Here is a 27,554-nt window from a genome sequence, read left to right as displayed (position 1 = left end):
GTAGCTTTATTCAGGAACATTCCGTTTGAGATATGCAGAGCTGGTACATGGGTTTCTATACGCTATGCCTTGGTCCACTCCATCCGATCTGATGAGGCACTTGATACTGCTGTACTGTCTTCTGTCTTGGACTCAATTCTGAAGCTCCCTTCTGGAGATACTGCTTGGTAGTCATCTGAAGTGGAACACCTAAAGGGACACTACTCGAAGAAGAGGTAACTCACCCTGTGCAGTAACTGTGGTTTTTCGAGATGCGTGTCTCTCTTCTCTTCTCCCCCCACCCCCAGTTGGTGCTCCACTACCTGTGTTCCTTTCCCTCTGCTTCAGACCGTTCTTTGTTGGTTATTTAGATAGAGAAGGAACTGAGCTGAGGGCGGTTTGCCGCCCCAGCCTATATACCCTTGGTGTGCAACACCAAGGGTATATAGGTTCTATAGAGCATATGTATGGGCCTAAAAGACACTAACAGAAAATCTCCAAGGGTTCAAGGAGCATTCATTGGGGGACACATGTCGAAGAACCAGTGTTACTATACAGGGTGAATAACATCCTCTTTTTGTGAGTCCTTTAGATACTGTATTGAGCCTTGTCTGTTTACTTTGTACAGAATCACAAATTTTTGAGCAATGAGCTTCCATTTCCATGCCAGCCTAACAAAATCTAAAAATAAGAGCCAAAACATTACTTACACTTGATCCAAGCAACGCATACCATTATTTTATGTAAACTTCCTTCACATTTCCCATTGTCCCCTTCCCTGTATCAGATTTTAGATTGAGTTCTTTGGGACTTGAACTTCTCTGTGCGCTGTCATGCAAACATCAGGTTTGGTGACCCTTTTAAGCAGTGATGAGCTGCCAAAAACTTAACAACCGGTTCCCTCCTCACCCCACGAGGGGGTCATGGCCCACCCCCTGGGACTCCTGCCCCATCCACCCCCCCACATTTCTTGACACTCCCTCTCAGGACCCCTGCCCCATCCACTCCCCTGACTGCCCCCATCGCCCCATCCAACCCTTCCTCTCATTCCTGATGGCCCCCCGGGACCCTTGCCCCATCCAACCACCCCTTCTCTCTGTCCCCTGACTGCCTCCCACCTCCCCATCCAACCCCTGCTCCTTCCTGACTGCCCCCCCCGGGACCCTTGCCCCCATTCAATCCTCCTGTTCCCTGCTCTCTGACCGCCCTGACCCCTATCCAGCACCCCCTCCCTGCTGCCTGACCCCTTACTGCGCTGCCTGGAGGTGGCTGGTGGGGCTACAGCTGCGCTGCTCGGCTGGGGCTGGGCTGCGCCGCTCGGCTGGGGCCGGGCCGGGCTTGCTTCTCAGCCCTCCCGGGCTTCCCACGCGAACAGCTGATAAGCGGGAAGCGGTGGGGGGGGGGGGGGGGGAGAGGGGGGAGGGGGGGGGGGGGGGGAGGCGGAGCAAAGGTGAGCTGGGGACGGGGAGCTGCCGGAGCTTTACCGGTTGTTAAATTTAAAAGCCCTTTTAGAACCAGTTGTCCTGTGGGACAACCGGTTCTAAAAGGGCTTCTAAATTTAACAACTGGTTCCCACGAATCGGCTCCAGCTTACCACTGCTTTTAAGGATGCTTTGCTAATCCTTGAAACGTGAAATGAATATACATTTTTGTTCTCATATTCTCTGTACCCTCATAATAAAGCAGTATTTTAAATAAATGTGATACGGTTTAAGAACAACACAGTGGTAGACTTGTTTTACAAAGTGTGATAGGAGAATTGGCACTAAGAGCCACCAGAATTTCTTGTTCCTCTGGACCACTTCTTTTTGACCAGAGATAGTGATCCATAGGTTTCTGTTGCTGCTGTCACTTCCTGGGACTCTTTCTTTTCTGCACTTTAGCTGCTTCTCTAGATATCTGGGAAATAAGGGGAACACATTTGTTTATTAAAATAAAAATGTTGGCAAGTAGCCCACTCTCATGGGGCACTGTCCACTGGAACCGCCAAAATGAAAAAAGGGTTTCTGGGAAAGGGAAGAAAACATTTTGCAGGACTCAAATTCAAAAGGAGCTCTAAGTCATAGCACACTCGTTCAGGTAACAAACTAATCTGAAACTAGCGAAGTAGAAGCCAAAGCTTCAAACAGAGTAAAGAAATCCACAAATGCTTAGCTGCTAGGCTATAATTTGAAAAGTGCACCAAGCAGCCAGACTGTCAGTAAGAGCACATCAACTTGGAACTGGTTGAGCAGTAAAAATACATGTTTAAACAACATCTCCACCCTTCTCAAAGTATCTATTTTTTTAATGTTTGATGTTTAAGACCTCTTTATAAAGAATCTTTTTTGGCAAACTTGCAAGATAAGTTATGGACCCTATTGCAATATACACCTCTACCCCGATATAATGCGACCCGATATAACATGAATTCGGATATAACATGGTAAAGCAGCGCTCCGGAGGGGGCAGAGCTGCACACTCCGGAGGATCAAAGCAAGTTCGATATAACGCGGTTTCACCTATAATGCAGTAAGATTTTTTTGGCTCCCAGGGACAGCGTTATAGCGGGATAGAGGTGTATCTTCAGCTGCGTGCTTGGAAGAACTAATTTTTCACTGGTACCATTTTTCTTTGCTGCTACCCAGAAGTTTGTAGAAGCATAGTCACATGTGGATTTTGTTTTTTGTTTAAGTATTTGACATACACACAACACTGGATTTAAAAGCAAACAACTATTGTTAGATCAGCAAATGAGGGGCTCCCGTAAACTGGCACATATTGATTGAGGTCTGTCTCTACAAATACCTGGTCCAGTGTGTTCCCTCCTCTCTTCACTCATAGAAAACTTTTTTATGAAATGCAGGTAGAATGAAGGTGTGGGAGAAAAGGAATGGTTCAGTTCAAGGGTGTCTGGGGGCATAGGAGAGAAAAGAAATGTGTCCAGAACTGGTATTAGAGTGGAGGGAGTTGAGAATCCTGGATGGAGATTTTCTGTTAAACACAAATGGAGATCTAAATTTTGCCTTAGCTAGGGTTGTGTTTAGAGGAGAGAGAAGCCTCATGGGACAAGAAGTGTTGTCAATGAGTGCTGCTAGCATATGTTGCTTAACCATGACACTGCATAACACTGTAGCATAAGTAGTAAACACATAGCATTGGTGGGGCCCGTGCTACTGCATGTTTGACAGTAATGTCTGAGTTGGCCATGTAAACAATTAAAACAAAACCAAAGAAGCCTCCCAAAATGAATATCAGTCAGCTGGCTCTCATGGTAACCTCTGCTTGTTCTGATGCCAGGAGTCTATTTCCCCCCTCCCCCCCCCCCCCGCTCTTTCTGCTCCCCCAAAATAACACAAACCTGCTTTCTCATTTACTACTTTTATACTAGTTCAATATCCTGGAATAGTGATCCTCAGATTATGGCTCTAATGGCTTTTTCTAAAACTTTCCCCTGTTGCGACCACTAGTTGTTACACTAGTAGCTATGGTAAGAGTATTAGTGCAGATGGAGCTCCAGTTGGCTGTCACTCCTATAAGCTCCATGTTGTCTCGGTCTGCTCAGAGTGGGTCTGCATGACAAGATGCCTAAAATGCACGTGACTCGGGGCATTCTGTCTAATGTAACGCTTCCACCTGTGGAGCAGAGCTTGTGATAGCAGCAGAGGAAAATCTTTGACAGAAAAGTCTAGGATGGATGCGGTTTTTGAGTCTACATTTTAGGTTTAAATCTGGTCCTGAGGAAGCATATTGGAAGGACCAAAACCCATTGCTTGACACATTGAGAACGTGTCTAGTTAAACAAACTTCAGAGTTGTAATTTTTCATGAGTGCAGTCCCACCATCATAGCGATGGTATAGACTCTGTACTCTTCTCCCCCCCCCCCCCCCTTTGTCTAGTACTCGGAGTAGAAATGTAAACTGCCCTGTTCACCTCAGTGGGGTATTAGTGAAGTATAATTATAACAATTTCAGTTTTTTGTTTGTTGTTTTTTTAAATAAGAGTGGAGTGCTGCTGTTCTTCCCATTCTTCCATGAAGCCAGGAAGGTAGGAATTGGGAGATCAATGGTCTTCATGTTTAGTGCTCCATACACTATGCTCTGGCCTTGTGTATACAAGGAATATTGGTACTGTTTCAGCATCAGTGCTGCTATACCAATGCTACTGATAGTTCAAGCTCTAGTGTAGACCAGGTGCAGGCAGTTTTACCCACCAAATTATATGGAATTGTATACACCCCATTTTCCCCAGTCCGCTGAATTAAAAATTATAGCAAAATGTCATGTTCTGAAGTAGCTGAAAGTGACTTTTTTTACATTCTACAGATTAACTTAATTTTTTTTAAGCATGCCATTCTGTGTACTCAGGAAGTGTGTGCTTTGATACAACTTGCTATAACTACATAAAATTTTGTGGTTCTTGAGTATTCAGTAGATACTAATTTTAAGTAGAGTGAAGTGGAGCGACTGGGTGCACTAAGACTTAGTCTGTTCTAGGCAACTGTCTACTAGTGATAACATCAGTTAATTTCCAGTGGCGTTTTAAAATGTTAAAAACCCTTATCTGGGTGGACTTCCAGTTGTTACCAATGTTTATAAAACTTTCACATAATTCTGGTTAGAATAGGTCTAAGCAACATTGTGTTTAAAATGCTAGTGACATCCAGAAAGCTAGGGCTTCCAATGTTGGTACAATCACTTCAGCTCCACTAATATAAGCAATGTGGAGAAATTCTTAGAACTGGGGTTAGCGGAGCTACTTGCATCTTAAAAAGCAACCAACATTTTTGTTCTGCTTTAGACTATAGGTGAATTGACAGTAAGGAAGACTAGACCACTTACCAAAAAAGGAAGAAAGGAAAAACTGTATCTAAGGGCATCTCTATACTACAAAGTTAGGTCCACGTAAGCTGCCTTATGTGAACTTAACTATGTAAGCCTACACACTACAGTGTTCCTCCTGCCGCTGTAATTTGCCCACCACACCGCCCTAGTAAATCCACCTTGACGAGAGGCGTAAGGCTTAGACTGATGTAGTTTGGGTGACATGCATTGCCTGTTGGCTGTCAGGGTGGCTGACAGCTGGAGCAGTGAAATTGACGACATTATCAATTTCACTGCTGATAGGGCCCCTGTTTGGAAATGGGGTGGGTGGGTATTCCAGCTGTGAGCCCCAGCAGTTCAGTATTTTAGTAACAAAAAGACATAAAACCAGATACCAAATTTAAGAATAGTAAATATTGCAGAGGAACTTGAAGGCCAAACCGTGACTGAATTTGTAGCCAAACTGATGACTAACAGAGTGAGGGGAAAATAAATTCACACTCCCTCTGAAAATGGGAAAAGTGCATAGATCCCTTCAGTTGAAACCCCCAAAAAGGGGCAGACATGCCATAATTAATGCTAAGATTTCAGGATAAGGAAATAGCATGTTAGGATCTATGGAAAGTTCACCTAGCAGCGGAAGTCCTATATCTTACCAGACACAAGTTTTGAAAACAGTAAAGTGAAGAAGGGAATTTGGGGCCTGAGCAGAAGTCCACTGACATGAGTGGGAGTCTTTCCATGGATTTCAGTAGACTTTGAATTAGGTCTCCAGAGAACTAATTATCAGGAAAAGGAAAGAAGCCTAAATTATTTTTATTTTTTAGTGAAGCTCAGACTTCACCGTAACATCAAAACAGTTTTTCTTTTGAGTTGAGGAAGAGGCTGAGTGATGGTTGTGTCCACTGGATAATGGATCCTTTAACAAAATAAATAAAAATGTATGGAACAACTTGATAAGCTCTTTGGGCATCCTGAGTATTTGTTGTTAAAATGCTTAAAGAGTTAAATACTTCTCTGTCCCTCTTCAGTTTGGGAAAAGGAAGAGAGCACTGACTTAAACACCTATCTTCTTCTGGAATACATCATTCACAACAACTTACTTCAGGAAAGATATTGGACTAACTTACAACAAGAGGGCAAAATATGTAGCAGGATGATGATTAAAAATCTCCTCCTATAAATGTTTCAACTTTCCATCTTAAGACTGAAGTTACCTATATGATGCAATAAATATAATTTAGTTTTTGTGATGCAGGGAGAGAGACTGCATTGTGAAACAATACAGTTAGGAAGAATAGCATTGAGAGGGTATAAATAAAGGGTAGGGTAAGTAAAATGTTTCTAGCAAAAAGAGGAACAAAGAAGGGAATGGGACACGGTAAATACACACATACCTATTTTTCAATTACATTAAATATGTTATGTGTGTATCAAACAAAAAGCAACAATAACCTAAATTCCATTAATATAAAATATTTAAAGAATAATACTAGTGAAATGCTGTGTGGGGAGAGGGAGAGCTGTTTGGCAACTTGTTTGTGAAACATAAGGAATAAAGAAACCAGTGGGGAAAAAAGCTATGTTAAATCACTTTTATGAAGATGGTACCTTCCTACAGGAAATGCACCTTAAAAAAGAACTGGTTAACACTAAACATGATGCTGAAATATACTTTTTCAGCAGAAATATCAACTAATGCAAGGGGAATCTCTATATTAAAACTGAAGCTAAAATCTGATTGTACATATTAAGGTAAAATAGTAATTGACAGTGGTTAATATTTGGGCCCCAAATATGGATCCACCTATTTCTTTAAAGAATAAGTCCAAGAAGTTGCAAAGCTACTAACCCTATCTATCTATCTAGAGAGAGACAACTATGTAAATATTATTCCCTTCATCATATATATTTCTGTATGTTTGATTCAGTTCTTGTTTTCTAAATCTTTGCTTTGGAAGATGCATGGGTGAGATCTTGGATATTCATCTGTCAGTTAATGTTACAGCACAGTGGAGAATGGGTAAAGGGATGAACTCTCAGAGAATATGGACTCCTCATAATGCATATTTCTCAAAAGACACAAAATAATAAAAAGCAAAATTAAGCTTTTGGAAGAGGCTAATATGACCCTTAACTTATTGGTACTCCCATTAGTGAGTGTCAAATAATTATATAAAGCCAAGTAGAAAAAATAAAAGTAGCTCACATATTACTGTATTTGCCAATTATCAAACTTAAAAATACAAAAGAATTCTCTTCACTTTGTTTATATTTTGTCTAGTAGTTTGTCCTTAGGTAAGGTAGAAATATTAAAATTTATTAAAGCAAGAGCAAGTATATGAGGAAATAAAACAGGAAGGCTTCTTACTTGGCTTTTTAAAAGGAAGAAACTCAAAATGCAATTAATATTTTTGGATGAATCGGGGAAATGAACAACATCTGCAAATAAGATTTGGAACACTTTACTATATACACATATGAATCCTATTATTTATAACAAATATAGACGACTACTTAGCTAAGATAAACTTACTATTGAAAAAAAATTGGAGTTAGTAAAAGGAGAACATCAGAAGTTTCCAAAGTTTCAGGAAGCCAGCCCAGGACCAGAGGATATTTCATATAAAAAACCGTCCCTGTCCTTCAAAATCCTGCAGCTGCATAATTGAGAAAAAGAGAACTTTCTTCTCATAAGTTCAGTTTAGTTGTAATCGGTCTTTTTTTTTTTTTTAACCAAAGATTCCACAGAAGATGAATCTGATAGACTTTTCTCCTTTATTGAATTGGTATTATAAAACGTGCACAAGGCTTGATAAAATAACTACATTTATACTTTCAGTTCAGAGATACTATGCAACTGTAAGGAATATATTCAATAATATTTATATAGCAACAAACACAATTGAAAACTCAATCGGTGAACCAGTTAAAAAAAAAAACCAGCTATCTGACTTCTAGATGATAAGAAGGCCCTTATCAGGGTGGAGTGGCATTTCCTTCCAACAACACTGGAAATTTGGATTTTGTCTTATTCCTTAAAATGGCTATTGCTAGAACTGAAAGAAGTGTATCAGAAAGAGAGTTGGAGGGGAACGAGAGGGAGATTGAGCCCTGTTCTATATTTACTGAGAATGAAGATGCCAGAGGTTGAAGAACTGTCTGTCCATTTGATGCAATAATCCCAATTTCAGAAGAAAGGTGGTTCATGAATAAGAATGAAGATCATGGCAAGATAGATAGAAAAAAGGTTAGAGCAATAACAGCCCTGCTTGACACCAGTACAGATGGTGAACAGGTTCGTCTCCAACCCATTACAGAGGATGTTGGTGATCATCCCATCATGAAGTAGCCTGAGAACACAATGAACTGCAGTGACAAACTGAGCTTAGACATGACCTTCCATAACCCTTCACGATCGATGGAATCAAAAGCCTTAGATCAATTAATGCTATAAACTATGGCTGGTGGTGTTCTCTACACTGTTCCTGCCCTAGTATTATCTCAACCCTCCCCCAAGCACTTCATGGCTCCTCCTCCCAGTCCCACACTCCTTGAATACCCCAACCTAGTCTTTAATTCCATGTTCCTTGTACAAGTCCCAGTCTTTCCCAACCCCACTCCAACTCCTTGTCCAATCTGACTTCCACCTGCTGGCTCCCTTTCCCACTACAGGGGCACAGCTACAGCACTGCATCTGTTCAGGTCACCAGGATGGTTATTACTGACGTTCAGTATGCTGACGACTGCGCTATCCTTGCGCACACAAAGGCTGACTTGCAGTCCACCATAGATCTTTTTTTAGGCGCCTATCATAGCCTGGGACTTTCCCTCAACATTGGGAAAACTAAGATGCTCCATCAGCCTGCCCCAGCACAAGTAGCTCCCCTTCTCCCACAAATTGTCATCGGTGGTGAGCCCCTGGAAAACGTTGAGCATTTCCCTTACCTTGGTAGCCACCTCTCCCAGACAGCCAATCTGGATGTGGAGATTGAACATAGGATCTGTTGTGCCAGTGCATCCTTCAGAAAGTCGTGGTGTTCTAGCTTTATTGCTAGAGATTTGCGAATGGAAACTAAGATCCTGGTCTACAGTGCAGTAGTCATCCCCACTCTCCTTTATGGGTTTGGGACATGGGTGCCATAGCGAAGCGATTTTAAACGCCTGGAGTGATAGTAGCGCTGCCTTAGGAAGATTCCCCATATCAGATAGGAAGACCATTGCACCAATGCCAGCTTTCTCTCTGCAGCTAACATCACCAGTGTTGAGGCGAAGATTATGAAACATCAGTTTAGCTGAGCTGGTCATTGTGTGTCTGATCCTTGTCTTCCGAAGCAAGTTCTTTTTTCTTAACTTAATCGTGGTAAGAGGACCTGCGGGGGACAGAGGAAATGCTACAAGGATTCCCTGAAAGTATATCTTAAGAAGGGGGACATTGATCCCACGAATTGGAAAGAGCTGGCTGGCAATAGACTTCAATGGCGTTTCATCATACATCAAGCCTCAGCCCGTTTTGAAGAGAATCACCTTGCTCAAGAGTGAGGCTGAGAAATGGCGGAGGAAGAAGGAAATTGTACAGCATCCCATCCAGCAGCAGTGCTCTCTTAAGCAATCACCATGTCAAAAACCTGTAGAGCACAGATTCAACAACTCCACCATCATCCATGACTTTTCCCCTGGCAGACATTCTCCTTGTATTGAGGGATTGCTGCTACCACCAAACACTTACTGAAATCAACCTAGCTACGGGGCTCAGGAATTTTTCATACCACTGAATGCTGTAGTTAAGATGACCTAACCGCTGGTGTAGAAGTGGCTAGGTTGACTTAAGAATTCTTCTGTTGACCTAGCTACCACCACTCAAGGAGGCTGTTGACATTAATGCAATACTCATTTGTGGAACATCAGGTGAATGCAAGGCATGAGACATGGTACATTGATGGGGAAAAAAACTCTTCTGTCGAATGTAGGAAGCACAGTCTGCCCAACGGCATTCCAGCAGCATAGACGCAGTGCTGCAGCTGTGCCCCTGTAATGGCCATAATATAGGCATGCCCTGATACTAGGTAGGCAAAGAGATGGGGAAAGGGAGCCAGTAGGGGGAAGACTGAGATTGGACAAGGAGTTGGAGTGGGGGTGAAAAAGACTGGGACTTGTACAGGGAGCCTGGAATGAAAGAATAGGTTAGAGTATGCGAGAAGAGTGGGACTGAGAGGAGGAGCCGCAAAGTGATTGGGGGGAGAATTGAGATAAGACTGGGGCAGGGACAGGCTAGAGGGGACAGAAGGAGAAAGGATGGGACTTGTGGGGAGCAGGAGAAGGATCTGAGACCACTAGAACACACTCCTTTGTGGAACTTTGTGTTTCTGAATCCTAACATTTGTCTATTCTCAACAATCTTTGAAACCCAGTGGCAAAGTATGTCTTATCCCACTGTTGTAGCAAGTTGAAGATGACGACAGCCTGCTGCTATCCGTTACTTCATTAGGTCAAGTGGCAGAAGCCTATGCTGTGAATCTGCTTGTGATTCATATGGATGTTAGCATAATTCCTTATAATTTAGGCAAAGATTTTGTCATGGTTATTTTTAGTAAAAGTCAAGGGCAATAAACAAAAATTCACAAGCCCGTGACCTGTCTGTGACTTTTGCTGCTATGGCTCTGTGGTTCCCCCTGCCACCGTGGTGGCTGGGAGCTGTGGGGTTCCCCCTCTGTCTGTGGCAGCTGGAAGCTGCAGGGGAGAGCCCCCTCCCCCCATGGTGGCTGGGATCTGCAGGGTGACCATATTTCCCAAAGAGAAAACAGGACACCCCGAGGCGTCCCCCTCCCCCGTCGCGAGGCTGTCGCCCATCGCTGGAACCATGCAGGGAGCCCCCTGTCGCTGCTGTTGCCTGTCACTGGAACCCTGCCAGGGGCCCGCTGGCTGCCCGCTCCAGAGTCCCGCAGCCCCTGGGAATGAAGCAGAATGTCACGCAGGCCTCTGGAAGTTACAGTTTCCCTGTCTTCCATGACCTCCGTGACATAAACGTAGCCTTGCTTATAATGTAACGTTTTTTTCAGTTTGCTTCCTAAAAATGGGGTCCTGTTGAAGGAAAGAGAGTATGTGAGCATGTAATTAGAGAGTGCTTAGTAATGCATATGCAGAAGGGTCCCGAATTAATATTGCACAGCCAGCCTTAATTCTAGCACTTTCTAAATTTTGTTTGACTTTGAAACTTTAGATTCTTTTAACATTGTTGGGTTTTTTTTGTCCATGATATGGACCTCTAGGTCTGATTATGCTGTTAGTGTACTAGAGAATTCCCTTTTGCTTATGGGAATCCTAATCTGGTTGCTTAAATACGTTTTAACTCTTCATGCTGCTCGAACCCTACAAAGCAGACTTACGTGGGACAAAGGATCTGGTCTTACATGCCTGACCTTATATATATTATGTCTGAGTAATAAGGTTTGTATGAGTTTGTTTTTCATGAAAAAAAATCTGAAAGGTTATATAAACTTTGGGTTATATAATCCTGGGGGGAGGGATAGCTCAGTGGTTTGAGCATTGGCCTGCTAAACCCAGGATTGTGAGCTCAATCCTCGAGGGGGCCATTTAGGGATCTGGGGCAAAAATCTTTCTGGGGATTGGTCCTGCTTTGATCAGGGGGTTAGACTAGATGACCTCCTGAGGTCCCTTCTAACCCTGATATTCTATGATTCTATGATAATGCCCTTCCCTGTCTTTAGATCAAGAGTGTATCTCTTTAGACAGTCAAGGATTCAAATTCTTGTAACATTATGTTCATGAAAGGTGACCAGAAGAGCGGAAAAAACAGATTTGTACATTTTTCTTTGTGTATAAAAAGGTTTGAAAAGCTTAAAATGCTTATGTTTACCTTAGAAATATCAGGAATGTAAAGTTTTCTCTTCCCTGGTTTGCGGAAGGTTTTGAGGAGTCAGATATGAATTAGGAGGGCTTTCCATCCTTAGTTGAAAGGGTGTGAATGCTGAATCCCTAACAAAATATTTTTTGTCCTTACAGTTTTAGGTGTTTCAATACAGTAACTCCTCACTTAACATTGTAGTTATGTTCCTGAAAAATGCGACTTTAAGTGAAACGATGTTAAGCAAATCCAATTTCCCCATAAGAATGAATGTAAAGGGGGGGGATTAGGTTCCAGGGAAATTTTTTTTTGCCATACAGTACGGTACTATAGTTGGGAGGTGCGCCGCCCCCCCTCCCCCTTACCCCACACAGGCACAGCCCACTGGCACTGGAGGCAATGAGGCAGGCAAGGAGGCTGAAGGTGCTGTAGGCTAGGAGAAGCACGTTGTGCAGCAGCAGCGGAAGCTTCCCCTACTCTGCAAGCACCAGGGGAGGGGGGCTCAACCCTCAGCCCGCCCATGCCACCCCTTCCCCTAAGCCCCCACCCTTAACCCGCCTCTTCTACCCCCCCCCCCTTTACTTCGCACGCCGTGTCCTCGCTCCTCCCCTCCCTCCTGCCCGCAGCAATCAGCTGGCTTGCAGTGTTCAGGAGGCAGGGGGGAGGAGCGAGAACTTGGCATGCAGGCTCCCCCCTCCCTCCCCTGCCTCCTGCCTGCAGCAATCAGCTGGTTTGCTACGTTCGGGAGGCAAGGGAGGGAAGTGGAGCCTGCGCACTGAGTCCTCGCTCCTGCTCCCTCCTGAACGCTGCAAGCCAGCTGATTGCTGCGGGCAGGAGGTGGGGCAGAAGGTGGAAGGCGCTGGTCCGCGGGGTCTGCCGGCGGGCGGGAGGTGCTGGGGGGGGGGCGTAGGGGAGCTGAATGGGGGCTGCCAGCTGTGGACAAAGCAGGCAGCAAAACGATGTTATAGCAAAGCATTGCACAACTTTAAATGGAGCATGTTCTGTAATTGAGCAGGGACCGTAAGAGCGAAACAACGTTAAGCGAGAGGGGAGTTACTGTATTTAAAAATTGAAGGTTTTAATATTTAAAAAACAAACCAGACTATTTAAAAAAGTTTGAATAAAAATTGCTTCTCTTAATCAAATCCAAGATTTTTCTGAGGTTAAACCTACTAGTTATCTATAGAGTTTACCAGGAAAAATAGTAGACAAGACTTGTATTTAAAGTGCATTCAGAAATTTGTGTCTCATTTTATATCTATATGCTCTATAAAAATATACAAATCAGGCCACCTTTATACATCAAAAACAAGCAAAAGAGGACAAAAGACAACTGTTTCTTTTACAGACCTATTTTTTAAAAAGAAATAGAGCCCATATTAACCTCAGTACTTCGTAGTATTTTGGATTTCTTTTTGTGCTAATTAGTTTTAGTTGATATTGTTTAGTAATGAAACCTTTAACTTTTATCTTTCAGCAAGATTCCAGCCTTTCTGAACGTAGTGGATATTGCTGGTCTTGTGAAAGGAGCCCATGCTGGCCAGGGCCTAGGAAATGCCTTTTTGTCTCATATTAGCGCCTGTGATGGAATCTTTCATCTGATGCGTATGTAAATTTGTTAATTTATGTGAACTATTTAGCTTAAGAATAATATTGTAACGTTTTGTTAGACAAAAACTATACAATCAAGTAGAAAATGTCCATTTAAATGGGAACAAATTGCTTCAGTTATACAGCTGATACTATTTGGGATTTTTTTCATACATGATTTCGAGAATTCTCCCATTCTCAGATATGTCGTGACTTATTTACTCTTGGTGGCATTGTTTGGTGTTCCAACAAATGTAACCATGAACTGATTTTTTGGGTTTGCAGTAACTTTATCTTTATCTGTTTTTCTGGGGGAGGCTGAGAATGGAGGGATATCTTTAATTTCACAAACAAGGAGGAATGAAAAGTGTTAATGGAAGGCTGAACAGTGCGAGGGGAACTTTGTGGTGGTTTATAAACTGGTTACAGGACTACTTCCATACCTCTTCTTTCTGATCTCTGAGTGCATCTCCTCCGCTCTTGGGACTCTCATTCATTTTACCTGACACAGGGACGGAATTTCACTGTTCTCCCACTCTTAGCTGGGGACCATGGCTACAGTAGCTAGTGTATCAGCTCTTTTATTACTCTGACTGAGTTTGGGCACCTGCAGTTCTTCTCTTTGGGAGTCTGTGGCCAGTGGGATATGGTGACAAAAAAGCCTTCTTAAAGAAAAAGTATTGTTTATTTTGTAGCAGGAACAAATTTGTTACAGAAAAGGATTTTAAAACAGTCTACCTGTATGTCTGTTTTACTTAGTCTGCCATACCATCATGTGACCTAGGCAGGCTTAGCTTCTTTAGGACCCCCCCCCCCCACTTCCAGCAGGCTCATGTGTCTGAGTGAGTTTTGTTTTCCCCTGTTGCTCTCCTGTGCGTGTCTCTCTTTCTCCTTTAACCCTGGTATGGTTCTTTGTTTTCCTGTGTTTGGTGGTTCCTGATCATTCCTGGCCAAAAGGAGATTTGTGGGTTATCCGGAGATGGAGGCAGAATCATCAAAGCTAGTAGTTCTTATTTTATCCCTTAACTCTTAAGTACTTGCTGAGAGGTGATTGTCTGGAGCCATTCTTCTTCCTGCCTGTATTTGAGATGGGTCCCTATTGAGTTAAAACTAGTATATACATACGGTCAATACCATTCAAATAGTCAGACCAACGTTCAGTATTCATAAATTTGCAGGGCAGCTCCTCTCCTTCACATAGACTTTACAGAGTATTATGAATCAGTTGCCAGTGACTTTGGGAAGGAGATAATTTCAGGTTCAAAACCCAAGTCAAGTCCACGATTCAATAGAATGCTTTGAATCTGGACACTCAGCTGTTGGAGATAGGACCTGTTAGCAAACAGGATTCCATATAGTAGATAGATGCACATACAATAACTATATATTTCAGGGAGAACAGTCACTAAAATATTCTGGCAAACATGGACACTCAGGCATGTATCAATGCGGTAAGTTAAATTCTTGATTTATGGAAAATTGAAACTTTGTAAATAAAATAAAGCCATTTTCAATTAAGGCATTTTTGACAGACTTTCTGAGCAGGTAGAAAACGATGGGATAGTAATTGTAGCTTTGTGAATGTCAGTGTGACTCTCACCATAGAAGCACATGTGTCTTGTGTGCAATCTCGGAATATTTTGAATAGCACTGTCTGTCAGAGCCACACGTGTGCCCTCTGCTGCCTTATGCTCCAGTGTGGGGGAGTAAAGGGTAGAATTGGTATGAGCCTCTCTCAATTCCCTCTTATGATCCAGGACATTGAGATGGAACCTGGACTGTATTCAACTTGCTTTTAATTCTGAGCTTCAGATCTCTAATCTGTGAAGAAACTTCTCTTCACCCCCTTTTTAATATCATTTTTGTTTAAAAACTTTTTAGTTGGGTGCTTCCCCATCACCCAAAAGGAAATGGACAGTCATGGGGAGACCCGTATACACTTCCTTGTACAGTGGGGTAAAGTGCCAATCATTACTAATGTCAGACTATAAACCCATTGGGTTTAAACCCTGCCTTTCCTGTGCTGGTCTCATGCCCTTAATCGATGGACAAGGCAGATGTCTTTTCTGCCTCAGGGAAGGACATATCCCTGACAGGTTTTCCATCTGGTGCTCGCTCTTGTCCTGTACCCGAAAATCTCAAGAGTTGACACTCAAACTACTTCTTTTGGAGCAATCCACAAAGGTAGCATTTGATCCCAGAGAAGCAGACATCCTCCAAACTGGAGCCAAGGAGACTGTCATTAGCAAGTATCCTAGTTGTGAGGCAGCATACCTCTGGTTCCAGCAAGGAGAAGAAAACAGAGTGCCAATACTCTCTGCAGCAGCATTGCCTATGCTGACTGTGTCAACAAAGGTACTGAAGACCTTGGCAAAAACTGCTTTGGCACCAACTCCTGGGCAGCGAGACCAGGTGTCATTCTCTTTGGATGTCAAATGATACTCTCACACAAAGCGCAAACAGCTTGGAGTGGTCCATACTACTCTCCTGCAAGAAGGACTTGAGACTCTGATATAAGCTCTCCTAAGTCCTCAATGATATCAAGGGGTGACAGCAATGCACCAGCAGTCAAAAAGACAAGAGAGCCTGTGGCACTGGTGCTGATGGAACCAACTGAGGAGCCACCTTCACTCCTTCTTTTGTAACTGGAACCAATTACAGCAGTATCAGTGCCAGAACCGCATCCAATGGCACTATCATTTCTAGAGATGTATTTCTTCTAGCTGTCGCTGGGCCACTTCTCCCTTACTTCGAGCAGGAACTGTCTCCCAAGAGACAGGAGAGATACCTGAAAAATATTCTGAAAGCACCCTGTATTAAGCTCCTATGCATGACTGGCCAATACCAATATAATTTGTCTACATGGCTATACTGGCCTTACTGAGGCTTGCCTTCTCAAAGGTTCCAGAGCAGAGCCCCATTACATCTTTCAACAAAGAGGAGGCACCTGGCGAGCCTATATTGGAACCAGAAGAGCTCCCTGGTGAAGGAACAGTCATGGCTTGGGAGACGCATCAACTTCCCTCCCTGCCTAAAGAATCCTCCTTATCCCCAACATCGGCCATGAGTGATTTTTGGGCATATCAATAACTGCTCTTGGGGGTGGTTGAAACTTTGGACAAAGGTGATCCTAGAAAATACGCGCAAGCTGTAAGATATCCTTAGCTTCTCAATAATTGCCCAATCAACGAGGAGACACTGGACCCTGCAAAGGGTCTATGGTGCATCCTGGCCTTACCACCTCCGGCTTTGAAGTGAGTGGAAAAGTGTTACCAAGTCTCACCTAAAGGCTTTTGAGCAGTTCTCTGTGCATCTGACAGCAGGGTCCCTTGTCATATCTGTGGTCCAAGAAAAGGCCAGAGCCACCAAAAGGACAAGAACACCAAGAAGATGGGCCTCTTTGGCTGGGTTTCCAATTCTGCATCACAAACTACTAGGCCCTTTCATGAAGTACAACTTCCTAATGTGGGAAAAGGTGACTCCCTTTCACTCTTGGCTTCTGCAGGCATGCAGGGAGAATCTGAGACACCATCTGTCAAGGTAAGGCAGATGGTAGCCAGAACAGTGCGACAAGTGGCAATGGACATGTCTGATGCAGCTACGCAATCCAAGGCTATAGTGATCACAATGTGCTGGGCCTCCTGATTACACACAGCCAAAAGAGGTCCAAGCAACAATTGAGGATCTACTCTTTGAGGTAAAGTGCCTGAATGGATGAGGCACTCTATATTCCCTTAAGGATTTGAGGTTGACACTGAGATCTCAGGGAATTTATGCTCCAGTGCCATACCCTAGCACCTCTTGGTATCTGCTACCTCAAAGACCGAGAACACTCTGGTTTCCAGCCAGAATATCTGCTGAAAAAGACCACGCTTTTACAGTTTCAGGGTAACTGCACCTCTAATCTCCCTCTGTGGTCCTTTTGAGGAATGCCTGCTCACTTCTCAGACCTCTAGCTTTCACCTCTTTCTGGGCAAGGACCTGCAACCTACCCCTTCTGACTGGGAGTTTTATGCTGCAGTCCCTCCGCACGTCACTGTGATTATCCCAAGCAGGTCTGATAAAAGTCCAGCCTCTGGTCCTTAGTTTCTCTCTAATGACAATGCTAGTGTTTTTTACAAGTGACCACACAGATTTTCCAGACCAGAATATGTTTATTTACAGATAAGAAGCATACAGACAAAACATATTCAAGTGCATGTCTTCATAATGAACACCAATAAAAGTTTGATTTCCCTCGGTAAGGATAATTCATCTGGGAGTGGAAATTGCTACTTCTGTGACAAAGGTCTACCTGTCACTGGACAGATTCCACAGGATCGAGAACCTGATGTCCAGGTTGGTATGGTTTACAAGGCCACTCTGTGTCTGCAGCTACTGGGCTTCCTGGTTTTTTGTATAGGAATCATCCTATGGCAAGGTCTCATATCAGGTGTCTCTAATCCTTTCTCTTAAGTGTGGAAACATTCACTGCAAGGCATGCAAAATCAGGTACTGATTCCATACCACTGACGAACCCTCTAAAATGGTGGACAATTCCAGAGATCATTCACAGGGATTTTTCCATATGCCTTCCAGGCCCATGGGTACTCACAGTTGATGCCAGTCTATGGGATAGGGGGGTGCATCTGGGGCACAAGAGAATGCAAGGTATCTGGAACTCCAGGGAAAGGAACCAGGGTATTAACCTGCTGGTCTAGACCAGGGGTGAGCAAAATTTGGTCCGTCGGACCATTTAATCCAGCTCTTGAGCTCCCGCTGGGGAGTGGGGTTGGGAGCTTTCTCCGCTCTGGTGTTCCAGCTGAGGAGCGGGATCAGGGGCTTCCCTTGCTCTACTCCATGCGGCTCCCGGAAGCAGGAGCAGCCAGAGGGCTCCGCGTGCTGCCCCTGCCCCAAGTGCCAGCTCTGCAGCTCCCATTGGCCAGAAATCGTGGCCAATGGGAGCTGCGGGGGCGGTGCCTGTGGATGGGGCAGCGCACAGAGCAGTGTGGCCTCACCTCTGGAGGGGGGATGGGCCACTGTTTCCAGGAGCCGCTTCAGGTAAGTGCCGCCCGTATCCTGCACCCCTGAGCCCCCCCCCCGCCCCAGCCCTGATTGCCCTTCAAATCTTTTGATCCCAGCCCAGAGCACCGTCCTGCATCCCAAACTCCTCATACCCAGCCTTACCCCCCATGCACCCCAATCCCCTGCCCCAGCAGAGAGCCCCCTCCAACCCCTTCCATCCCACGCTGGAGCCTCCTGCATCCCAAACCCTCACCTCTAGCCCCACCCTAGAGTCTGCACCCCCAGCAGGAGCCCTCATCCCCTGGGCACCCCAATCCCCTGCCTAAGCCAGACCTCCATACAATTTCCATACCGGGATAGGGCCCTTATGCCAAAAAGTATGCCCGCCGCTGGCCTAGACTGACAGCTCTGAGCTCATACTAAGGTTCCAGTTACCTAGAGGGGGATTATGTTCTGGAGCAGTTGGACAACTCAATCACTGTGGCCTGTATGAACAAATACGGGGGAACAGGGAGAGTAACTGTATGTGCAAAAGCAATGGAAGTAATGGAATAGGTATAAAAGAACTGAAAAGGCAGCCTGTCTCAGCAGATGCACAGACAACAACTCAGAATGGTGCCTAAATCAGGAAGTCTTCACTCTGATCTCACAGGCATTCAGCCTCTTGGTAGTTGACCTGTTTGCCAGTCACAAGAACACAAAGCGGCTAAAGTACTTCAGGGATGCAGATCCCAGGGCCCTGGAGACTGATGCTTTTTCACACAGATGGCCACAAGCCTGCCTATATACATTCCCTCCCTTTCCACTTTTAGGAAAGGGGGGTCCAGAGTATAAGGCATGAAGAAGCAAAGTGATAGTACTAGCTCTGCATTGGCCAAAGAGACCATGGCTCTCTGATCTGATAGAATTGAAATTAGAATTACCATTGAGACCAGACATCCTTTACCAAGGCCCTTTTCTCTGTCCTGACCCAGATTGTCTGACAGTCTGGCTATTAAGAGGGAAGTGTTAGCTGCATTTGATCTATCCTTCAAAGTGATCAGAACTCTCTTCTCCTTCAGGAGAGCTTGCACACTAAAGGCCTGCTACGCCATAGAATCATAGAATATTAGGGTTGGAAGAGACCTCAGGAGGTCATCTAGTCCAATACCCTGCTCAAAGCAGGATCAACACCAACTAAATCATCCCAGCCATGGCTTTGTCAAGCTGGGCCTTAAAAACCTCTAAGGATGGAGATTCCACAACCTCCCTAGTTAACCCATTCCAGTGCTTCACCACCCTCCTTGTGAAATAATGTTTCCTAATATCCAACCTAGACCTCTCCCACTGCAGCTTGAGACGATTGCTTCTTGTTCTGTCTTCTGCCACCACTGAGAACAGCTCCATCCTCTTTTGAACCCTTTAAATCCCCCCTCACTCTTCTCTTCTGCAGACTAAATAACCCCAGTTCCCTCAGCCTCTCCTCGTAAGTCATGTGCCCCTGCCCGCTAATCATTTTCGTTGCCCTCCGCTGGACTCTCTCCAATTTGTCCACATCCCTTCTGTAGTGGGGGGACCAAAACTGAACGCAGTACTCCAGGTGTGGCCTCACCAGTGCCAAATAGAGGGGAATAATCACTTCCCTCGATCTGCTGGCAGTGCTCCTACTAATACAGCGCAATATGCTCTTGGCCTTCTTGGCAACAAGGGCACACTGCTGACTGGTATCCAGCTTCTCATCCACTGTAATCCCTAGGTCCTTTTCTGCAGAGCTGCTGCTTAGCCAGTCGGTCCCCAACCTATAGCGGTGCATGGGATTCTGCCATCCTAAGTGCAGGACTCTGCACTAGTCCTTGTTGAACCTCATCAGATTTCTTTTGGCCCAATCCTCCAATTTGTCCAGGTCATTCTGGACCCTATCCCTACCCTCCAGGGTATCTACCTCTCCCCCCAGCTTAGTGTCATCTGCAAACTTGCTGAGGGTGCAATTCATCCCATCATCCAGATCATTAATAAAGATGTTGAACAAAACTGGCCCCACACCGACACCTGGGGCACTCCGCTTGATACCGGCTGCCAACTAGATATCGAGCCGTTGATCACTACCCGTTGAGCCCGACAATCTAGCGTCTTTCTATCCAGCTTATAGTACATTCATCCAATCCATACTTCTTTAACTTGCTGGCAAGCATACTGTGGGAGACCATATCAAAAGCTTTGCTAAAGTCAAGATATATTACATCCACTGCTTTCCCCATATCCACAGAGCCAGTTATCTCATCATAGAAGTCAATCAGGTTGGTGAGGCATGACTTGCCTTTGGTGAATCCATGTTGACTGTTCCTGATCACCTTCCTCTCCTCCAAGTGTTTCAAAATGGATTCCTTGAGGACCTGCTCCATGATTTTGCCAGGGACTGAAGTGAGGCTGACCGGTCTGTAGTTCCACGGGTTCTCTTTCTTCCCTTTTTAAAATATGGGTACTATATTTGCTTTTTTCCAGTCGTCCGGGACCTCCCCCGATCACCACGAATTTTCAAAGATAATGGCCAATGGCAATCACATGAGCCAGCTCCCTCAGCACCCTTGGATGCATTAGATCTGGACCCCTGGACTTGTGCATGTCCAGCTTTTCTAAATAGTCCTTAACCTGTTCTTTCACCACTGACTGCTGCTCACCTCCTCCCCATACTGTGTTGCCCAGTGCAGCAGTCTGGGAGCTGACCTTGTTTGTGAAGACCGAGGCAAAAAAAAATTGAGTACTTCAGCTTTTTCCACATCTGTCACTAGGTTGCCTCCCCAATTCAGTAAGGGTCCCACACTTGCCCTGACCACCTTCGTGTTGCTAACATACATGTAGAAACCCTTCTTGTTACCCTTCACATCGCTTGCTAGCTGCAATCCAATTGTGCCTTGGCCTTCCTGATTACACCCCTGCATGCTCTAGCAATATTTTTATACTCCTCCCTAGTCATCTGTCCAAATTTCCACTTCTTGCAAGCTTCCTTTTTGTGGTGTCAAGAATACAATAAAAATCCCAAGGAGCCTGGTAATATATCCACAGTGAAGTATGTAAACAAGGATTCTCTCTTCCCTCTCAAAGAAGCAAGCAAGCTATGAAACCGGTACCCTCTGAACTCTGATGGAATTCTGTCTCTCTGCTGAAATCCATCAGCAGTTCAATATTATACAGGTGTATGAATCTGGTGATAGACCTGTTTGCCATCAAGGACAGTGCCAAGTGCCCTAACTTCTGTTCTGGAGGAGGCATGAATCCAGGATCCTTTCCAGGTGCTGCTTTTTTGTTTGTTGTTTTGTTCCTTCCCATTGATTCTGTTCATCCCCAGCCTGATTGCTAAAGCCAGAGAAGTCTGGGCCAATCTCATTCTTAGTTCCCTACTGGGCAAGGCAGTTCTGGCTGACAGACCTACTGCAGATGTCCATGCAGCCATAGATCAGGCTGTCAGCTCATGCTCCTCATTCTCGCTATCTTGAAGAAGATACTGCTTGCTGGTCACCTATAATGTGATCCACAATTACTCATACTCAAAGAAAGAACAATTACTTACCCTACAGTAACTGTTCCTTTGGGATGTTGTAGTCAGTATGGCTCCCACTGTCCATCCCCACTCTGTCTTTTATGCCGGCATACGGGAGCACAAGGTTGCACAGGGCACATGCATGGCCCCAACAGACAATGCTACACCTCTACTCCGATATAACGCGGTCCTTGGGAGCCAAAAAATCTCACCGCCTTATAGGTGAGAACGCGTTGTATCGGGTTCGGTCTGGTACGGCGTACTGGAAAGTGCCGGTATGCCGTGCCGGACTGGACTGGCTTTCCCGGCAGTGATTTAAAGGGCCCGGTGCTTCAGCTGCTGCAGGGAGCCCCAGGCCCTTTAAATCCCCACCCGAGCCCCGCTGCCAGAGCTCCAGCAGTGATTTAAAGGGCCTGGGGCTCCCTGCAGCGGCCAGAGCCTCTGGCCCTTTAAATCACCACCCGAGCCTGGCTGCCGGAGTCCCGGGGCTCCGGCAGTCGGGCTCGGGTGGTGCTTTAAAGGGCCCGGGGCTCCCCGCTGCTTTACCGTGTTATATCCGAATTCGTGTTATATCGGGTCGCGTTCTATTGGGGTAGAGGTGTATTTAAAAGATTCTGAGCTCACACGCCAGAGGCACGTGTGCCTCTGCAGTGGAATCCACACTGACTACAACATCTTGAAGAACCAGTTAATTTAGGGTAAGTAACTGGTCTTTTAATGATGGAACATATTACATGAAGGTAGAGGGCCAGATCCTCACTTGGGTAAATTGGTGTAGGTTCATTGAAGCTGACTTACTTCAGCTGAGGTGCTGGCTCAGAATCTGGAGGCCTTACTGATATGTGAACTGATGTGTAAATATTCATAAACCTCTTGAATATTGCTTGAGATGCATTTGTTATCATTGGCAAACAAAATACATATGTGAAACTACTTTTCTTCAAGGTAAGTATATTGCCTCACTGCTTTATACAATAATTTTTTTTAAACCATGTAGTCAGCTATAGTTGTAATCATGCTCAAGATTTTTGAAATCTTGTTTTACAGGTATCCTTAATGCACTTTTGTTTGTTGGCAAGATATTCTGAGGTATTGCAGCAGTTATGAAATGATTGTTGCTTTATGTCTTATTTTCTCCCTGCGAGTGAACAAGGTAGTGCTGGTGCCTTTTAGATGATATCATCTCACTTTTTCTAGCCCTTCTAGCAACAAGAATGAATGAAGCTGGGTTATATGATTCTTTTTTAACCAGAATTGAAGTCTGTTAGACTTTTTAAGGTGTGCTGATTGCTCTGTAGACATGAAGAACTTCTCAAGTAATATCTAGGGGTATATTTATTTCTAATTTGAAAAATTAGACTATAGTAATGCAAATTAGTTTGGATATGAGACATCAAGTTTTTTTCCTAATGTAAGCTACATATTTTTTTTGGTACTTTTCCCATAATGCTATAGGGAAAAAGTGATGTGGTACTAGTAGCTGGAGAGAGAGAGACTGCATTTTTCCTATTCTTTTTCCTATCATTTTGTTGTTGCAACAAATTTGGGGTTAATTGGCAAGAATATTTTACATACATGTCATATATGTGAAATTGGTTTCAGTACTAGGTACTCACAGTGTTTGTACTCAAATATATCTTTGGTCATCTCAACAAAATATACGTTTCCAAAAGGGCATATTTTTTTTAAACTTGTTTCAGTTAATAGTGTTAATACATCTGAACCATCACAGTGGCTAGATGAAAACTTATCAGTTTTTATAGAAAAATGAATTTTTAATCACCTGAACCTATCATTTAGAACACAAGCATGCCAACCATTTGACTTGCAGTAGGGGGAAGAATTAAAACTGTGGCTTGAAAGTAAATGGTTCTAGTAGTGTATCTTATAAACATACATTTAAGCTCCCTTTTAAAATCTAATTCAGTAAATATAAGCAAGAATAAAAATTAGTTTTAATTATTGCTGAAGGAATCTGTCCCACAGCACTTTTTTACTGCAGTGTTACTAGAATACAAAATCTTTGTTCTCACCACTTACTATGAAAATGTGAATATAAGTATTTAAGGATTAAAAGAGGACTCTAGACACACAATACCTGAAATTGTGTGAACTCTTTAGATATGTTAACCAAAAAAAAGCACTTGTGTATGTGTGTGGGCAAAGATCTGCAAGTTACACAAAACAGAGTCTGAATGTGAAAACACAGGCAAACTATACTTTGAAAAATTCAATTAATAGTCAGTTTTTAATCTCAACAAAAATGCATAATTATTAGTTGATACATTAGTCATTTTTAGCCAAGACAGAATCTCCATTTATTTACACGATGCAGTCTCATTCCATTTATTTAGGGGAGTGCAGATTGAACGTGGGGAACCATTACTGTAAAAAAAAAAAACCCATGACCCTTATTTTTTAAAAAAGTCAGATCATGCAGAATAATTTTAACCCCCCTAATAACTCAATCCAATCAAGTCTTCTAAAATATCAACAGAGTGCATATGTTGAACTCAAGGGAGTGTCTCCATGTCACATTACAGGTTTCTTCTGGAACAGCTGAAGCACTACAGTTTTTTTTGTTTTTTTTTTTTTAATGTAATCACTAACAGCTTTTATAATGGCAAGTGGGTTTTCTACAGAGAATACTCTGTTTTGCATAGCTTAGTGTTGGGTTACCTTGTTGATAGTTGTCAGAGAAGCATCCGTTGGTGGAATTCTTGATGCCCACAGAAGCCTGTGAACTGTGACCCAGCCCCAATCTGCATTATTTCTTCCAGATTACAGCATTTACATGCACTTTTTCCAGTCCTACAGAATTTTGAAGTCCCAGATTGTGAAGCTACTTTTTCTTTTTAAACTATTGTTACGTTAGCTTCATTCTTTCACATCTCTAACCCCATTAGAAAGGTTCATTTAGACATCAAGAGAAGCAGCAACAATTGTTTTAACTCAAAACAAAAACAGTTTTCTGGCCAAGTTTCTGTGGCTTCTTCCCATAGTCCCAAGACAGCATGTTTGTGTTCCCAGAGAGCCTGGAGCCAGGTTTGATGGAAGAATTATTCACTTTTCTCCTTGGGCAATCTTTTCTCCTTTTCTTAGCTGCATAGAATTACCTTGGGCAAATGAGTTTTGAAAATAATAGAAAATGTTCTTTCAAAGTCCTCTGTATGCTGACTTCCTGCTCCATTCCTTCTGTATTCCTTTTCATGTGAATGTACTGAAGGATTATTGCTGTATTTGAGTTACCAACAAAAGTCATTGTTTCTCGTTGTGGGAAAATGTTTTATTCCTCAAAAGAAAACTGCATCCCATATTGGATTGAGATATTGCTCCGATCACTCAGATGTTAACTAGTTCCCATTGAGAAAGCTGATGGGATAATTAGACAGTCAGGCTGGCTGGCTGGGATCCAGGAGGAGCCAGTTAGCCCCTCAGCCCAAGGCTAATAGAGGCGAGAAGGAAGTGCTAAGGTGAGGAGGGAGAGGGGACTAGGTCTAGTTGAGCCCAGTTACGTAGTGGTCTCGGGAGGAAGACCTGTTTCCCTCAAGTCCTAGGGAGAGGGCCAAAAATCACATTGATGATGTAAATAGACTGTTGCACAGGGATTGTTGTGGAAATAGTGGAGGGAATTTAAAATAAAAGGGTACAATGAAGGCACAACCACTGGAGCCTATGCAGTTTCTGCTGGGAAGAAGACAGGAAAGGAGCCATGCCAGATTACATCAAGTAACATATACTTAGGTTACAAAAGCCTCCTATGTAGAAAGCATAGGCATTGAAAGGATTTCACTGTGACCCATACATAAAAGTTTTAATCCTATTTCTTCATTGATTCAGGATGTGTTCAGCTATTTGGGTGACCTTTGAAAGAAAGGTCTGGTAGTATTATAACAAACTGTAGTCAGCTGCCATATTAGGATTCATTAATGTTTACCAAATGTACCATTTAAATTTTTTTGAAGAGGTTATTACATGCTTATGGGCCTAGGTGGGCTTCAGATACAGTTGCTCATTGCTACTTGTTTATAAAGATTCTGTTCCCCGTTTGAATTGCATTAGTTTGAAAAGCAAGCAAGTTACGTTCCTGCATTACTGATCTTTCGCTTACTGACTTCCATAAGGATAATGTGGTTTTTGGGCTGCACCAGATAGTCTTTCCTGAAGTGGCTTTGTATTTTCAGTTTTCAAACTTATAACCTTGATGAGGTCTTAGCATTATAACAATCTTTGCTAAACAGATGAAGATCTGGCTCTTGTCCCAAAGAACGTAAATCTAAATTTAGATGCGACACCATGAATGAGAATAACATACAGTAGGTGAATAGGTCATGTGCCGATTTTTCAATGTGCCAAGGGATGCTTGACCCCCTAGCTCTGCCCCAGGCCCTGCCCCCACTTGCTCCCTTTCCCCAAGGCCTCACCCCTGCCCCGCCTCTTCCTGCCCCATTCTGTCCCCTCTCCCAAGTGTGCCATGCCCTCGCTTCTCCCCTCCCCAGCTGATTGTGGCAGGCGGGAGGCACTGATTGGCGGGGCCTGCCAGCCGGGGGGAGGCGCTGGGAGGGCAGGGGGGAGCTGATGGGGAGCTGCCAGTGGGTGCTCAGCACCCACCATTTTTTCCCCATTCTCCAGCCCCACAGCACCCATGGAGTTGGCGCCTATGACGTAGGACAAGACTTGCAGATTACAACAATGACAAAAGTCTTACAGGGAAGAACATTGGATTTTTGTATAATTAGTAAATTATACAAAAAGCTATATATAAGTTATATGGAATAGTTTTACCTCTTAGTTTAGCACTCAAGGGTAATAAATACAATCTGTTTTTCAGTGCAGAATAATAAAATAAATTTCAGTATTGTTTCAAATATATTGTTGTTTTTTTCTCTCTCTCTCTCTCTCTCTCATGGGCACATTGTTATAGACATTACATATATATTAGTTCTTGCCTAAAGAGTATGAACTGAAAAGTAATTGTTTGGTATCTTTAATCAAAAAAGTAGTCATGGTCAGTAGATTCCAAATATGCAATATTGGTTTTTATTTTCAGAAGTCAGTTTTTCAGAAAACTACATTTTTGGGCACAGGCCAAGTATGGAACATTTTGTTCCCAAGGTTAGATTTTTGAATTATTTTTTAAAGAAATCATTGGTGAGTGAGTGAAAATGGGAAATTTTAATTGAAACTGTTCTCTATGCGCAATAGCTTTTGCTCCTATGTTAATGCTATGGTAATATGACACAAATTCTTTAAACACTTAAGTAACTGAAGCTTTGTCCAGTTTATATTTGTCTATGTTTAATTCCTGTTGAATGATTTTCATATTACTGTGCTTTTTGTAGTGTTTCGGGCACATTTGGGGGAGGGGAGGCTCTAATTGGGGTAGGAATATTTTCATTGTTGTACAGTGTAGATTGTTTTACTAAGGTGGGAGCAATGTTTCTCTCTCAGTTGCAAAGTTTTAACTACCTTTCAGCTTTACAGCAGGGTAGTCACAAGCACATATATCAAATTGCTTTCTTCTCTGCATGGTGGGTTTGAAATAGGATCCTTGGTATAAGCGTTAATTTGAAGCTCCACCCTTAAATGATGTCTGATATCAGGATGAAGCAAATGGTAGATTTAATAGTCCCCTCTTGATTTCCCCCTTCTCTACCCCCGCCCAACTTTGTTTTTAAACCTTTACCATTCTGAGGAAGTTGTTTTTCTAAGCTTGCTTCTAAAGCCTGTTTTCCATCATAATTCAGATTTCATCTGCCCCACTGCACATTGGAAAGCATAATCCCAACTACACAT

The 27,554-nt window shown here is 43.5% G+C and overlaps 1 protein-coding gene across 4 annotated transcripts in view; it reads left to right on the top strand.

The window, feature by feature from the left end:
* The window catches only part of OLA1 (Obg like ATPase 1), a 196,310-nt gene that overhangs the window by 27,385 nt on the left and 141,371 nt on the right, over positions 1-27,554 (top strand). For all 4 annotated transcript variants that reach the window (XM_024212001.2, XM_024212069.2, XM_024211924.2 and 1 more), the window contains one exon: positions 13,125-13,252. In XM_024212001.2, the coding sequence (XP_024067769.1) occupies positions 13,125-13,252 (128 nt within the window). The remainder of the gene's footprint in view (positions 1-13,124; positions 13,253-27,554) is intronic.

Source organism: Terrapene carolina, unplaced genomic scaffold (assembly GCF_002925995.2).
Source record: "Terrapene carolina triunguis isolate 2854851 unplaced genomic scaffold, T_m_triunguis-2.0 Scaffold62, whole genome shotgun sequence".
Classification (NCBI taxonomy): domain Eukaryota; kingdom Metazoa; phylum Chordata; order Testudines; family Emydidae; genus Terrapene; species Terrapene triunguis.
Note: the sequence above shows the minus strand (reverse complement) of the source record. Positions and strands in the feature narration are given on the sequence as shown.